Genomic DNA, 16,817 nt, shown 5'->3' with positions numbered 1-16,817 from the left:
GCTGGCAATCCCTACACCATTGTTCACGGCTGTGGTTCATGTGTATTGAGTTCTTTGGCTATACCATTTCCTATACTGTGCTTTACATCCCCATGGCTATTCTGTAACTACCTATTTGTACTCCTTGACCCCCTTACCTCTTCACCCATTCCTCCACATCCCCTCCCATCTGAGGATGAAAGCCCTCTCTGTACCCATGATCGTTTCTGTTCGTTTGCTTAGTTTGTTTTTAGATTCAATTGTTCACAAGTATGTATTTACTGCCATTTTATTGTTCATAGTTTTGATCTTCTTTTCCTAAATAAAACCCTTTAATGTTTCACATAATAATAGTTTGGTGATGAACTCCTTTAGTTTTTTATCTTTAACCTTTGGAATTTTAATTATGTTGTGTCTTGAGGTGGGCCTCTTTGCATCCATCTTGTTTGGGACTCTCTATGCTTCCTGAACTTGCATGTCTATATTCTTCATCAAATTAGGAGTTTTCTTTCATTATTTTTTCAAGTAAGTTTCCAAATTTTTGCTCTTTCTCCTCTCTTCCCGACACTCCTATGATGAGAATGTCAGACCTCTGGAGTTGTCCCAGATGCTGCTTCTACTGCCTTCCTTTTGGGGATTTTCTTCTGGTTGTTCTGATTAGTTGTTTTGGGTTCCTTATTTTCCAAATCATTGATTTGATTCTTGGCTTCATCCCCTGTACTGATGTTTCCCTATAAATTGATCTTTATTTCAATGAGTGTACCTTTGTTTCTGACTGGATCTTTCTTATGCTGTTGAGGTCCACACTAAGTTCCCTGAGCATCCCTATAACAAGTGTTTTGAACTCTGCAGCTGATAGATTGCTTATCTTCACTTTGTTTAGTTCTTTTTATGGAGTTTTGATCTGTTCACATGGGCTGCTTCTTTGGTTCCTCATTTTGCCAGCCTGTGTTTGTTTCTATGTATTAGGTAGAGCTGCTTTGACTCCTGGTCTTGGTATTGTGGTCTAATGTAGTAGGTGCCCTGCAGGGTCTAGTGGCATGGTCTCCCTAGCTCGGTACTTGAGGTGTTACCCTTTTGTGGGCTGAGTATACCCTCTTCTTGTAGTTGTTGAGCTTTGGTTGCTGTTGACAGGTCAATGGGAGAGATTTTCTGGGCCAGTCAGTTGAAGGATTGGCTGTGACGACTGACCACCAACCTCCACCCTCCATGGAGGGTAAGCTGTGCAGAGTCAGGGTGATGGTGCTCCAATACGGTCTGTAGCTGTCTACTGGTTGTGCAGGCCCTGGGGTTTCCCGGGTGGTAGAGGCCAAGGTCAGCCCTCACCTGTTTTGTTCAGGGCCACCCTGCCTGAGTTATAAAGCAATCTGAGATGGCTGCTACTTGTGCTGAGCTTGGAGATTCCCAGGCAAAGCCGAGTTGTCAATCTAGGCTGGCTGCTGCTAGTGCTAGGCTTGGGGCCACTTAGCAAGAAGTACAGGGGCTGGGAACTCACTGAGGCCAGATGTTGCTTGTTTGAGAAGATTTAGGACGTTGTGATGCATGAGCCAAGACCAACCATTCACATGGAAAAGCTACTGTTAAGAGCTGTAAGTTGGGTGGGATGGAGCCTCAGGGGATCATCAGGGTGGGGCAAAGAGTGTTTAGCTAGGTTGATGGAGTCTTGGATATGGTGCCTGCTTGCTCTGTGGCTCTGCCTGCCTTTCTGTCTGGGAGAAAGCTGTCCTGCAGCTCCTGCCTTGAAGCCAGCCACTTCAGTTCCTCCCCATATGCCACTGGTGCCTTTCAAACTGCTACCCCGGTTCCAGAACTCAGAGGACTGAGTCTGAGTAGGTGAGTCCATGTGTGGGTCCTTTAAGAGGAACTGCTTGGGACTTGAGAAGTTTCTTCCACCGACTCAATCCCTGCTGAGTTTTGCAGCTAGAAGTTAAGGGGAATCAGTATTGGTAACTTGGGCTGGGAGGTTTGGTGTGGGGCTGGTACTCCTTGCACCTGAGATAACCCTCCCAAATTTTTATCTACCACACTGTGGATGTGGGACCATCTGGTTCCACATCTGTGCCCCTCCTACCAGTCTGGATGGATGTGGTTCCTTTAATCCCACAGTTGTCAGATTTCCATTCAACTTGATTTCTGTCAGTTCTAAGTGATGGTTGTTCTATAATTTAGTTGTAATTCTGATGTGGTCGGGAAAGGAGGTGAGCTGTGTTTACCTATGCTGCCTAGACCACAAGTTCCTCAAAATCTTACAGTATAATTCTAGACCAGATTGGGAATACTTAAAGAATGGTCACCGGTAGACGTTCATTAAAAAAAGTAATCCAAACTCCATTTCCCTGTCTGACGTCTTTCCTGGGTTGGCAAGTAAAGGGAACAATAGCTTAGATTCCAAATTTTGGTACAACACTTAAAAGAGTCTCTCAGGATAACAGTGTGGACAGTGACAGAAGTGTGTACGAGAACACTCCCGGGCACATTCTGCCTGATTTTACACTTCACACAAAGACATCTGATCATTGGACTGATCATTTCTCTGGAGCCCTAAACATTATCCTATGGATTTATTATTAGCTTCTTCTCTTCCTTATTTTAAAAATCAGTGATTTGAAGGAAAACAAAGACATACGTTTATCACATTTGTAATTAGTTATAAACAGTCTTTGCTGGTCTGGTTGTAGCTAGAACCTTGGACAATGTAGCCGAAGAAAGACCCTGACAAATTAGAGCACTTACTGAGGAGGGTTACAAAATGAGGGAATAGTTAAGGAAAATAATGTTTAATTTTGGGAAGACTATAGGCAGAATTCAGAAAAGTGGGCTTCAAATGTGTGTGTGCTATTATTCTGTGAGGTTAATTCAGTAGGCCTGGAATTAGCTTGAACTGTTTTGTTATAGTTCCTGTATGCAACCGCTCCTGGTCAAGGCCTGAAACACACCGATTAAGAGTGTTGGTAGGAGTTTCAAAGCCGTTTGTATCAGTTTCTCAGTATTGGTCTGTACTTGGTTTCCACAAGAACTCTGAAGGTCTTTGTTACATAGCAGGAATCTGACAATATAACCAAAACCAGAAAAATCTCTACTTGAGATTTGATTTTGGACTCCCTGGTTTCTAGGTGTTCCATGTATGCATCTGTGGTTCCTGATCCAGGAAAGGAAATGCATCTTGCCCAGCTCTTACTGAGGGACTACAAGAGAAGCCTGCACCAGGCTTCGCTGGCCCCTGGCTGTGAGACAGTCACTGGCTGACAGGTCTTCTTACATTCTGGTTAATGTTGCTGCTATATTGTACCCTTTCCCCAGAATTGTAGATTTGTAAGCATTGTCATTTTGGGCCCTGTGATTCTTCTTTATCAAACTGTTTTACTGCTACTAGTATTGCAGTTATTGTCAGGAAATAAAAAAAATAATTTATATCATTCCAAGGAGAAACAACTAAAATCATGGGTACAATACATAAGGAGGCAGATTTACTCTGCCTTGCAAGGTTCTGAGCAAGTCTCTATACATGGTCACTAAATGTCAAAGTAGAAGCTAGATGTTCACCAGCCAGGAAATGACTGCATTAAGCACACAACCTCAGGGTGCCCACTGAACCCTACAAGCTTACATTTTTTTCATTTGAAAATAGCTTCTTCAGTAGGAACCCACCTGTGATGTGAGCTTCCCAGCAATCTGCATTCGTTCAATTTCAGCAGGAGATTTGACCAGCCGGAGGCGCTGTACCAGCTGCTGGACAGTGCGAACTCTGTTCTTGCTCCTGGTTTTGACCTCAGTCACAGGCTGCATATAGTCCGAGTGAAGCTGTGTGTGAGCGGGCCTCATCCAGTCATACCAAAGTGTATTTGTCTCAGCTTAAAATGAGACACAAAAAAATAAATTCAAAATAAAACTAACAGTACCAACAAATACCAACTGCCATCATGACTTTAAACAAGAGTCAAAACTATAAAACTTGTGGTGTGAAATTCCAGAGGGTTCAGCACAAACTCTCTCGTGACTAAAGTAACTGAAGGGTTTGATCATAAATCATTGGAAAGGCCATTCCCTGAAAATGGCAAGACACTCTGAGACTCAGCAGACAGCTTTTCTGCCCCCAAACTTCAGTGTTCCTAAAGATAGGTACTGGAACTACCTTCATTCAAGCTTTGATTTTATTTATTTATTAACAGAACAATTGCAATTGTTTTCCACACCACCACTGAGCTGGGGGCACTGTTGAATAACTGAACACAAAGGACAGAAAAATGTGCTCAGATCATTACCTTGCAGTTAAAAGCATTTCACCCCTGTACCCACAATCAGTATCAGTGAAGGGAAGTTATCTGAGAGCAATTACTTAGGGCTATGGAGACACTATAGTAGATAACAGGTGTTAATCCACCCTTATTCAGGAAATTCCTTCCTATCTACTAGGTATTCTCATTACAGACAAGGACCGCTTACCTTTTAATTACAGAGACGCAAGGAAATGGTTTACATTGGCCTAAGATAAAATAAGTGGGATCATTATGAAAATGATTCCCACTTACCCCAAGTCTCCCTTTTTTTCCCTGACAGTAGCCAATGAACAGTAATCCCAACAACTGAAGTCTACAGGGTTGTATGTTTTATACAAAGCAATTTGGAACATGACAGCCCGCAATTAATTCAAGAAATCATGAACTACAAAGAAAATTATTCTGTGCCCCACACTGATGAAGACTTTTGAAGATGAAAAAAGTTCCATTAGCTTAGCTGGGTAATTAAATCTGTAAAATAGACAATAGTTTACAAATAAAAGAATTCTAACATATTAACCGTGCATATTCAAGTAAGTATTTTCTCTAAATAATCTAGTAAGATTTAGCAAAGGAATAAATGAAGTCTTTAAAGTAGCCCAGTCGTGTGGAAAATATTTTATGCTCCTTTCTTGGTGCTTAAGGGAAGCACCGCTATGGATAATCATCTTCAGACATGAAGAACTTTGCCTGAACAGGCAAGGAAAGTCTTAACCCCAACCGGGCCCATGATTTGACTTCTGCTCCCATCTGTTACCTTTCAGTTTTGGTACTAGATGTTGAAATTCTTCCAGTGTATAGGCTTCGTCCACGCCAGTTAGAGCTATTGCTCCATCAATGCCAGATCGGGGGCCATCCCAAAGTTCTCGACTGGGGTCCCTCCGAGGCACAAAGAGCATGGCCTTGTGTGCTGGTAACTGCTTGCCAGGGAGGCTTTGAAGGACCAGAATGCTATCGGGCTCTTGGAATCCACAAAGGTACAGGAAATTGTTGTCTTGGTGGAAGGTATAGGGGATATCATTGCTCATGTAGTATGTAGGGTTGGACAGCAGAACCACTGTCTGGTCTGTCCCGCTCTGCCCTTGTGCCTCCTTGTGGACCAGGGACATTAATTTGTGTCTGCGAAGTGCATACTCCACTTGGGATAGTCCTGGAGTCACCTCCCCTAGAAAAGACAAGCAACAGTGATGCTTTGCATTTTTATAGTGCCAAAATACTTAAGCTAGCTTAATGTTAGATAGAGACATTTATGTCTTCAATTTATGCTAAATCTCCTCATTGCACATGGAGAACTGTGGAGATACCAGGTTTAAAAATCCTATTGCAGCCCTGGCTGGTGTGGCTCAGTTGACTGAGTACTGGCGTGTGAGCCAGTTGAAAGGTTGCTGGTTCGATTCCCAGTCAGGGCACGTGACTGGTTTGTGGGATAGGTCCCCAGTTGGGAGAGTGCAAGAGGCAACTAATCAACATTTCTCTCTCTCTCTTCCTCCTTCCCTTTTCCTCCTAACAATAAATAAATAAAATCTTTAAATAAAACAACAAAATTTCTATTCCATTGTAAAAATTTGAAAAAAAAAAGATAATTAAATGTGGTTTTGCCTAAAAACAGATCATGATGCCTTTAGATCTCTTCCACCTCTTTGGTTCATTCTCTTTCTTACTTGATCAAACATTTATTAGCATTACTATGTGGAAGGCATTGTTCGGCATATAATCAATGCTGTTCTTAAGTGTCAATATAGAAAATGAAGAATTTAATCAAAAGTGTCCTGCAGTTTCAGTATAAAAGGTGAGGAGACCTGGCTGCTGGGGCTCAGTGGACTAAGTGATCGCCTGTGAATCAAGGGGTCGCTGGTTCAATTTCCACTCAGGGCACATGCCTGGGTTGCAGGCCAGGTCCCTGGTAAGGAGCGCATGAGAGACAGCCACACATCAATGTTTCTCTCCCTCTCTTTCCCCCCCTTTCTAAACATAAATACAATCTTTAAAAAAATAAAATAAAATGATGGGGAGAAGAGTCACATTGTCTGGGTATGACTTCCCCCAAAGAATGTAAGCTTCACGAGGACACATACTTTTGCCTACCGATGTTATATTCCCAACAGCTAGAATAACAACTGGAATATAGTGGGCATTTGATAAATATGTTAAATGATATACAGTTAACATAATAGATTAAAGACCAAAAAGCTTTCCCTGAATCAAGAGCTACAATATACTTCTTCTGAATTCTCAAGGCATAATAATGGTAACTTTCCAATAGGACTTTTTATTCTCCACCTGTATTAACAGTGTGCTGGGTATACACAATCTCTTTATGGGTCAGGACCACCTTCATATCCCCTAAAAACCCCACGGCATTCTCTATCTCTTGGGGCTATCGTGAGAATCAAGTCTGGTAGAGCATGTGGTTCATAAGGAAATTTTTTGAAGGCCACGTATTCGTCCTGCTTACTGAGCTGCATGTAGGCACACACAGACTGTTGACACACAATTTCAAGGGGTTCACAGTCCCTTACACTAGCCCCCAAAATCTACATTAACAACCTGTTGTGAAGTGTCATGTGTTAGTCATTAATTTTAGTGCTGTTAGTAACACTCTGGCTGCTATCCCAGTGATAACTGAATGAACGCTTCTTTTCTGAAATGGAAACAATGCCTGCTTTCACTTAATGTTCCCAAAGCAAAAGAACTCCCAAAATAATCACTCACAAAAGCTGCATCCCTCAGCCTACACTTAGTAATAATAGTAAAACAACATCTAATGCTTATCAAATGCTTACTACGTGTCTTATACTGTCATTTACATATATCGACTCATTTCATCTTCACAATGACTCTGTAACATGAGTTACTACTGGTTTTCCCTGCGGTAGCCAGTCTTCATATACAAGTATGGGAAACAGCCATGAAGGACCGCTGTATGAAAACATTTCAGAAGAAGATGGATGACATGATCCTCATCGTTGTTAAAAAAAGAGAGAGAAAAAAATTAGAAAGAAATCACAACTTTTATAGTGGTAATCTATGGGGAGTAAGTTAAGACTGATATTTCCTATTTAACATGCTTTATTATAATATTTGAATTTTTAAATGAGTAATAGTTAAAATCCCAAATAAAGAGAAAAAGAGGCTGAAAAAGGAAAAGTCCACTACATATTCATATACCTGTGACTCTTTGTAGTCCATTAAATCAAATTCACACTGTAAAGCTTGGATGTTAAGTCCTCCACTAGGTGACCCCAATTGATCTGACCAACTTTTTTTTAAAAAAGCTTTATTGAGATATAATTTACATACCACACAATTTAACCACTTAAAATGTACAGTTAAATGGCTTTTGGCATCTTCCCCGAACTATACAACAACAATCACTACAATCAATTTTAAAACACGTCATCCCTACGAAAAGAAACCCCACGTCCATTTCCTCCCAATCTCCCCCAACCCTGGTAACTGTTAACCTATTTTGTCTCTGTGGATTTGTCCACTGTAGAGATTTCATATAAAGGAATTCACACAGTGTGTGGTCTTTAGTGACTTGGCCAACGTTTTTCTTATCATTCCTCCAATTATTCTGACACTAGTTCCTTCTAATGTCTTACCTAAGCCCCACCTGCTCTTTCCCTATTACCTCGCCTGCAGTGTGTCTCCTTTCTGAAACTTCTCCCTCCGTAACAGTTCTACTACAAGGTCCTAGGCACAATGCACGTTTGTTTTTAGACTCGACTCGTTCAAGAGGCTTTCCTGATTAGCCCAAACTAATTAGTCTCTTTGAATGTTTTAAAGTTAGCTATTTCATGTCCTTCTATCCACACACCGATATTTGTATATAAATATAATCACATCACACTGAACTCTCAATAGTTAAACATCCCCCCCTTTGGTGTTAGACTCCTCCCCTTTCCTCCTCCTACATCTGTACCATACCCGTGTCTGTCATCTCACACACAACCTTTCCTGTTCTCTTAACACTCATAAAATCATACACACTTATGTATCACATACCCGCATGTAGGAATTTTTGGTCACCAGTGTTTTACAAAAATGGGATACAATACACTATTTTCTGTATCTTGCTTTTCCAACTGAATACCATATGAAAATCTCACTCACCAAGCCAAATGGCATAGTTTCAATTCACTCTGCTTAATGTCTACATATTTCTCGGGGTGATGTACCATAGCTTATTGAGCCATTTCCATACTGGCAAGCACTCATGCTTTTCAGCTTTATGCTGCCATTATAGACATATCTGTGCACATATCCTGGTATTCTCATGCCCTGCATACTAGTGCTTTTATTTCTATGGGATAGTCCCCAGGAAAGAAATTGCTGGACCAAAGACCTTTGAATTTTCTTAGTATTCATGTTCAGCATACATAACTCAATTGTTTAGTGACTGGAACTAGGTTTCACCTATGTATAGCTAACCTCTCCAGCAAATTCTGTAGCTTGCATTACACTAAGAAAATATTAATTTTTAAAAAAATTTTACTTATGTACATTGAAAAGCTACATTTTTATTGATAAAGTTGGTAAGAAATAAGAGAAACAAGAGATGGCCTTATAGGTCAGTTTGAGTCAGGCAAAAACAGCAGAGCCGGGCCTGAAAGAGCTCACATCACATTTCTTCCTTTCAGGACTGAGCTGGCTGAGAGTCCCCCAGAGCTCTTGGACAGAACATTGAACCTTGTACCAAACAGCCAAAGAACAGCTTAACTATTTATTCCCCTGATAATGATTCACGTTAAGCCTGCCACAGTTACTCAACACTGGAAATTTCCCAATTTACCCAAGTAGTAAATACTCTATTATAAAAGCAGAGGCTGCTTTTAATTGGTGGATTACCCAACCTTCCCTTTTTACTTTCTCCTTTTCCTGTGCTTTGCATTGGTTATGTCACAGCTAAAGTCCATGTAATAAAATGAATTAAAAAATAAATTCATCTTGTGTTTTTCTTTTAATTTTGGAAGGTAAGGATATTCACAATTGTAATGACTTTAATTAATCTATGTTAGCTCTCATTTTCATTAATAACAGTATATATTTATTTATATATTAGAAAGTAATTTTTGATGTAATTACTTTGCTTTCAAAATCAAATCAAAACAGCTCACACTGGTATACAGCTCAATGGGTTGGGTGTCTGTCATCCTACAGACCGAATGGTCACTGGTTCAATTCCTGGTCAGGGCACATGCCTGGGTTGGGCCAGGTCCGTGGTTAGGGGTGTGTGAAAGGCAACCGATCAATGTTTCTCTCATACATTAATTTTTTTCTCCCTCTCTTTCTCCCTGCCTTCCCCTTTCAATAAATAAATAAATAAATAAATAAATAAATAAATAAATAGCTTTAAAAAATCAAATCAAAGCAGGATTGGAAAATCATCTTTTATACCCTTCAAAGAATTCCTTTCTTTGTGGAATTCAATTTCATACCGTGGACTACATGAGAAATATTTAAAACACTGGCTGTATTTTCTCAAACTTACTAATTATCAACACCATGGGGTGCATCATTAATTAAATGCCTCAAAGCTTCTGAAGTTCCAAAGTGACAACTCTTGATCATGATAGAAAAATTATCCGAGGGAAAAGATACCTTTTCTTGTCACTCAAGGAGAACAAAAGGTGATGAAGTAATGTACTTTAATCCTAGAAGTAAACTTGGCAGTTGTTATGGCCTTTGATCATAGTACTATCACATTAAATCTGTGCTAATTTCTTCTAATTAAACTGTACTGCATAGACATTCTGGCAAAGTTGTCAAATTGCAAAGTATTAAGAAACAAAGTTAGTATTTTATCATGTGGAATCAAGTAAGGATAGCGGGGCTATTCTAACAAGTTAGCTTAAGCAATCAAATGCCTAGATGCTGGGAGCTGGGCTATACAAACAGCCCAGTGTCATAATTCTGAGATTCTGCAGCCAAGAAGAAAAGCTCTCCCGGGACATTTAAGGATTGAGCCTCACACACAAGACAATAAGAAAAATGTTCTTCATATTGTATTAGCCAAGCAGAAAAGTCAGAGAAGAAAGTTTTATAAAGACTGAAAATGGATGGAAAGATGCAGGTTTTTGGTACAATCCAGGTATGTGTTTTAATTATTTCCTGTAACTAACTGGAGGAGGATTTGAACATGGTATGATTTTGAAGCAGCATTCTTGAAATAATTATTTTTAATATGAGGTAGTTTTTTAATATATAAGGAAATAGTTCATAAACTAATCTACTACTGTATAGTTGGAGAACAGGGGTAAATAAAAATCCAATAGATATTTCTGTAATAAAATAAAGCACAGATGTCTCTGAAAATATAACATAACCAAAGAGATAATTAAAAATACTCTAAATAGGTTTTACTTGAATATATTGAGAAAAAGAAGCTAGACAGGCAGGGTATATATTCTATGATTCCACTGACATGAAATTTAAGTACAAACAAAACAATCCATGTTGGTAAAAACTAAAGCAGTGGTTGAGGGTGGGAGTGGGGGCTGAATGGAGGAGGCACGGGGGAATTTTCTGGGGTGATGAAAATGTTCTAGGAACAGGCTGACAGGGTGCAGAGGGGAGAGGGGAGAGAATCACAGGGGAAAAGGGGATGGACTCACATGAACAAGTATAAAGGACACATGGACAATAACTAAGGGTGGGGGGAGGAAATGGGAGGGAGGTGGGGAGCATGGGGTGGGAGGTGGGCAGGGTTGGGAATATAAGACAGAAAGCTGTGCTTGAACAAGAATTAAATAAAAAAATTATTAAAAAAAAGAAAATGTTCTATGTCTTGACTGGGTGTGGGTTATATTGATGTAAAAGATCTGTGTACTTCACTGTATATAAATTTTATCACATCAAAACAAAGTACAGACTTCTGCCAAGATGGAGGCATAGGTGGAAATACTGTGCCTTCTCCCACAACCAAGTTTGAATACAACAAAGGTTTGGAGAACAAAGACACAACCAAAGGACAGAAAATTGAATTATACGGAAGTCCGACTACATCTAACCGTTCAACGGGGACGGTAAGAGGGGCGGAGCCAGCAGCGAGCAGGGTCGGGCAGGACAGGGTCCCCGACTCAGGCGCGCAGGCAGACCGTGGGCGCATATTCGCGCACAGTGAGACAGACCACGCAGGCCCCAGGGGGCGAGGGCTGACGGCGGTGGCACACTCGCGTGCAGTGGGACAAAACGCGTGGGCCCGGTGAAGGCAGCAACTGCGGCACCGGTGAGGGCCAGGGCGGCAGGCGGCAGGCGGCAGGCGGCAGACGGGACGCCAGAGTCCCTTTTTGACCCCGCACCCACATACAGCGTCACGACCCAGCGACTTAGTTGCCCTGCAAGACCAGTGAGAGCCATTGTCCCTCTTTGACCCCGCCCCCACCTACAATGTCACAACCCAGCGACTGAGTTGCCCTGTTCTAGTGAACACTTTAGGGCTCTGATCCTGCTATGGAACAGGCACAAACAACCCAAAAGATGGCACAAGAAGAACTCAAAGTCCCAGAGCCAATAACTCTAAGCGACCGAGAAATTGCCAGCCTCTCAGAAGCACAATTCAGGACACTATTTATCAGGATGCTCACAGAACTGGTTGATTATAGTCACAAATTAGAGGAACAAAGTTACAAATTAGAGGAACGTGTGAGGGCTGGACTGATTGAAATGAAGGGAGATGCACAGGAAACCAATAGTGATGGAAAGGAAACTGGGACTCAAATCAATGGAATGGACCAGAAGGAAGAACAAAACATCCCACCAGAAAGGAATGAAGAAATGAGAATTCAAAAAAATGAGGAGAGGCTTAGGAACCTCCAGGACATCTTTAAACGTTCCAACATCCGAATTATAGGGGTACCAGAAGGGGGAAAGAAACAGCCACGAGTGGAAAACTTATTTGAACAAATAATAAAGGAGAACTTCCCCAGTCTGGCAAAGGAAATAGACTTCCAGGAAATCCAGGAAGCTCAGAGAGTGCCAAAGAAGTTGGACCCAAGAAGGAACACACCAAGGCACATCATAATTACATTAGCCAAGACCAAAATGAAGGAGAGAATCCTAGAAGCAGCAAGGGATAAGGGGACAGTCACCTACAAAGGAGTACCCATCAGACTGTCAGCGGATTTCTCAAAAGAGACCTTACAGGCAAGAAGGGGCTGGAAAGAAGTATTCCAAGTCATGAAATCCAAAGACCTACAGCCAAGATTGCTTTATCCAGCAAAACTTTCATTTAGAATGGAAGGACAGATAAAGTGCTTCTCAGATAAGGTCAAGTTCAAGGAGTTCATCATCACCAAGCCCTTATTATATGAAATGCTAAAGGGACTTATATAAGAAAAAGAAGATGAAAAATATGAACAGTGAAAGGACAGCAAACACACAGTTATTAACAACCACACCTAAAACAAAAGCAAACCAAGAGGACAGCTAGATCAGGAGTGGAACCATAGAAATGAAGAACACATGGAGGGTTAGAAACAGGGGGGTGGGAGGGGGAGAAGGGGGGAGAAGGCACAGAAAATAGCATAGATGGTAGGTAGAAAATAGATAGGGGGGAGGGCGAGAATAGTGGGGGAAATATAGAATCCAAAGAACTTGAGACACGTGGTTATAAACTAAGGGGGGGAGAATGGTGGGGGAGGGAGGGTGTGGGTGGAGGGGATTGAAGGGGGGGAATAGAACAACTGTAATGGTATAATCAATAAAATATATAAAACAAAAAAAAAACCCAAAACAAAGTACATCACTCTCTAAGTTCTTACACCAAGATTTCTCTAAGTTGAAATTTTTATCAAAAATACTATAGCAAAAAAGACTTTTAAAATATTTCCAGATACTATTCTTTGGCACAGGTGTTATACACAATTTTGTGGTTAAATGCGGACTCTGAGCCAGAACTTGGTTAAGCTGAAATCCTGGCTGAACAACTGACTTGGGGAGAGCCACCAATCTGCTCTGGGCCCCAGTTTCCTCGTCTTCAAATTGGAGGCAATAATAGCAGCTGCTCCACAAAGTTGTCAGGAGGATTAAATTAATAAAATGTTTAGAACAGTAATCACAATATAATTATCAGTTATAACCATTACCAAATAAAGATTTATACTTAAGGAGGTGGCCATCCCGGTACTCTAAAGCCGGGAGGACCTTGGAAGGGTCAAATTTACATGGACTATTCCTATCCAAGTAACTATTTGTTTATACAGACGTCCTGAAAGTCTTTGGCTTCTCCACACAACACATGAGTTTCAAGTGATTCACGAGCCTTAATAGTCAATTCTTTAGAAGATTCCCGATTCTTGTCTGGGGTTAATCTTTACCTTGGAGAATTTGGCAATATGAATGAGAAATATGCACAAAGGCTAAAGAGAAAAATAGAAGAGTCATTTATTTTTAATGTACCAGTATTTAAACAACATGGAAATTGTTGTTTTGTATTCAATTTGAATTTTATTTTCAGTGTTATCACTTTTCATTTTCCTTTAAAAAAGATTTTATTTATTTATTTTAGAGAGATGGGGAAGGGCGGGAGAAAGAGAGGCAGTGAAGCATCAATGTGTGGTTGCTTCTAGCACACCCCCTACTGGGGATATGGCCTGCAACCCAGGCATGTGCCCTGACCGGGAATCAAACTGGCGATGCTTTGGTTCGCAGGCCAGCACTCAATCCACTGAGCCACACCAGCCAGAGCCTTCATTTCCTTTTTTTTTAAAAAAAGATTGTATTTATTCATTTTCAGAGGGGAAGGGAAGGAGAGAGGGAGAGAGAAATATCAATGTATGGTTGCTGCTCATGGGTCCCCTGCTGGGAACTGGCCTGCAACCCAGGCATGTGCCCTGACTGGGAATCGAACCGCAGTTATTTGGTCCGCAGGCCCAGCGCTCAATCCACTGAGCTAAACCAGCCAGGGCTTCATTTCCTTTTTTAAAAAATTGAATTTATTGAGCTGACAGTGGTTAATAAAATTATATAGGTTTCAGGTATACAATTCTATAACACATCACCTCTATGAAATTTATTATACTGTAAAATTTTCTTATTCTCCCAGTACTAAAAAATAAAGGAATACAAAAAAAGAAAAAGAAAAAGAAACAAATAAAGGAATACGCTATAATTCTGCTCTAGATGGATGACAGTTTATGGGTATTCTATAAGCTAGTCATCAGTATAATGGTACTTTGAAATGAGTAGTCAACATGTATCACACATACAGGTTAAATATATAGGTTTAGTCACCTATCAATTTATATACATAAAGGCTTCAGTCTTTACTCTGCATTAAAATCTAATTCAGAAGATAAAGATGAGAAAAATGTATAATCAACATGAATATATTGTTATTTAAAAAATTCCACAGGTACACAGGGAGTGAGAAAAAAAGATACATTAATTTATAAAAACAGGTAGGACTTGATGTTAAATTAAAAAACTGTAGAATACAAAACTTTTAAGGCTACTTATCTGCCTATTAAGTGTAATCCATAAAAAAGTGTTTTGAAATGCCTAAATAAATGCCAAGTCATCATTCAGGCCCTGTTTGATGGTGATGATAAAGATGTGAATGGATTTAAGTACTGAGTGTATGGGATATTCTGTATGTGTACACACACACACACACACGCACACACAATTCTTATGTAAGAAACATATAGAAAGATACATATACAAAAATCTCAACAGTGGTATTCTCTGAGTGGTTGGATTATGAGTAATTAAAGAAAATATATGCTTATCCCCCTGACTGTGTGGCTCGTCGGCTGGAGCATTGTCCTGTACACCGGGAGGTTGTACGTTCAATTCCTGGTCAGGGCAGATACCTAGGTTGTGGGAGTGATCCCCAGATGGGATGTGTATAGGAAGCAACTGATCAGTATTTCTCTCTCACATCGATTTCTTTCTCTCCTCCCCTCCCCCCCCAGGTCAATAAACATATCCTCAGGTAAGGATTAAAAAAAAAGTATGCTTATCTCTAGTCTCTAATTTTTCTATAATATACCCAGAACTTTTATTACATGGCTTTTAATGTTTCTTAATAATTTACTCTTCCTTCGTCCTACATTTCAACACTTCTGTATGTTTTGCATCTCTACCTGGAGAAAGACAAATGATTAATTTGCTTCCCAAAACTATATACCTGGTAGTTTCTTTAACACTGATAATTCTTTTTTAAGATCTTATCTTCTTCTTTCCCTTCTCACCTACTCCGATGTCCAAATCCAGCATCCAGAAGAGTAAAAATTAGAACAGGCATCCCTATCCCCCATAGGTGACATGAATGCATGTATGTGTATGAACATGTGTTTGAGTATGTTAACTTACATTCACTTTTAATATTATTAACATGCAAACAGTCTAGTTCCAGTGGCATCATTTTGACAATATGATTATTGGTTTCAAGGCCTGGAAAATGCAGCTCACGGTGTAAAAGCATTTCATCACAAGAGATCAATAATTTTCAAAGCTGGTAAAAAAATCAATTCTACTTAAAAAAAGATGGAAGCTACATAGGTTGACAGGGTAGAGATATACTTAAATTTGTATCAACTGGGTTGCTATAAAGCTTACCTTACAGCTTTGAAAACCTCTGATATTCTTGTGTGTTTCAGTGGTGAGCTGCATTTCCTGAGTCTCAGCCGACTTTCCAGCAGGAATTCCAGTCTGATGAAGAATCAGCAAAGGAAGCCCTCACTGAGCAACACATGGGTATCGTTCACTGAGTGGAGACAGTGGAAGAGTAACATATTTCTAATGGCAGTTTAGATTATAATATATGCTTACACAGAAAATACAGATTTCACTTCTCATGGGAGAAGAAAGAATTAATTTCACTTGAAAATTTGGCTGCTTTTTCTACAAGCATTTGGTTTTACTCTACCTTCCTCTTTGGGATGACATTCATCATTCACTATAGTTCATCCCTTAACTGTCTTTTTTGGGAAAGCTTTTATTTATTTATTTTGAGAGATAGGGGAAGGCAGGGAGAAGAGAGGGAGTGAAATGTTGATTGGTTTCCTTTTAGACGCCCCCAACTGAGGACCTTGCCCACAACCCAGGCATGTGCCCTGACTGGGAATAGAACTGGTAACCTTTCAGTTTGCAGGACAATGCCCAACCCACTGAGCCACCCCAGCCAGGGCCCTTAACTGCCTTTTTTCTTTTTTAAAGATTTCATTTATTTATCTTTAGAGGCAAAGGGAAGGAGAGAGGGAGAGAAATATCAATGTATGGTTGCCTCTCGTGGGTCCCCTGCTGGAAACTGGCCTGCAACCCAGGCATGTGCCCTGACTGGGAATCGAACCACGATCCTTTGGTTCACAGGTCCATGCTCAACCCACTGAGCTACACCAGCCAGGGCCTTAACTTCTTTTTTTAATAAAACAAAGTGAAAACAAAAATTTTTAGGCATGAATTTGAGAGACAGTGATGACATATCTAGCAAGAGTCTTATAGCAGAGAATAGTATTAGGAAGGTAAACTTTTATCGTGTAAAAATTAGTGAAGTAAATAAACATCAATTTTTGCATCATTTTTATCATTGCTATCACTTCTCAAAGTTGTAAC

At 40.2% G+C, this 16,817-nt stretch overlaps 1 protein-coding gene across 4 annotated transcripts in view; it reads right to left on the bottom strand.

Moving 5' to 3' along the window:
• Positions 1-16,817, bottom strand: part of XPNPEP3 (X-prolyl aminopeptidase 3) — a 42,969-nt gene that overhangs the window by 18,992 nt on the left and 7,160 nt on the right. For 2 of the 4 annotated variants that reach the window (XM_037068470.1, XM_037068469.1), the window contains exons 3-4: positions 5,014-5,421; positions 3,628-3,830 (exon numbers count right to left, since the gene is read on the bottom strand). In XM_037068470.1, coding sequence (XP_036924365.1) covers positions 3,628-3,830; positions 5,014-5,421 — 611 coding nt within the window. Of the gene's footprint in view, positions 1-3,627; positions 3,831-5,013; positions 5,422-7,890; positions 7,953-15,821; positions 15,970-16,817 lie in introns of all 4 variants that reach the window. The other 2 variants (XM_037068472.1, XM_037068471.1) reach the window with 2 other exon arrangements.

The sequence above is a fragment of the Sturnira hondurensis genome, unplaced genomic scaffold (genome assembly GCF_014824575.4).
Source record: "Sturnira hondurensis isolate 20B ecotype Veracruz unplaced genomic scaffold, ASM1482457v3 Scaffold0017436, whole genome shotgun sequence".
In the NCBI taxonomy this organism is placed as follows: Eukaryota; Metazoa; Chordata; class Mammalia; order Chiroptera; family Phyllostomidae; genus Sturnira; species Sturnira hondurensis.
This window is presented reverse-complemented; position numbering and strand designations above follow the sequence as displayed.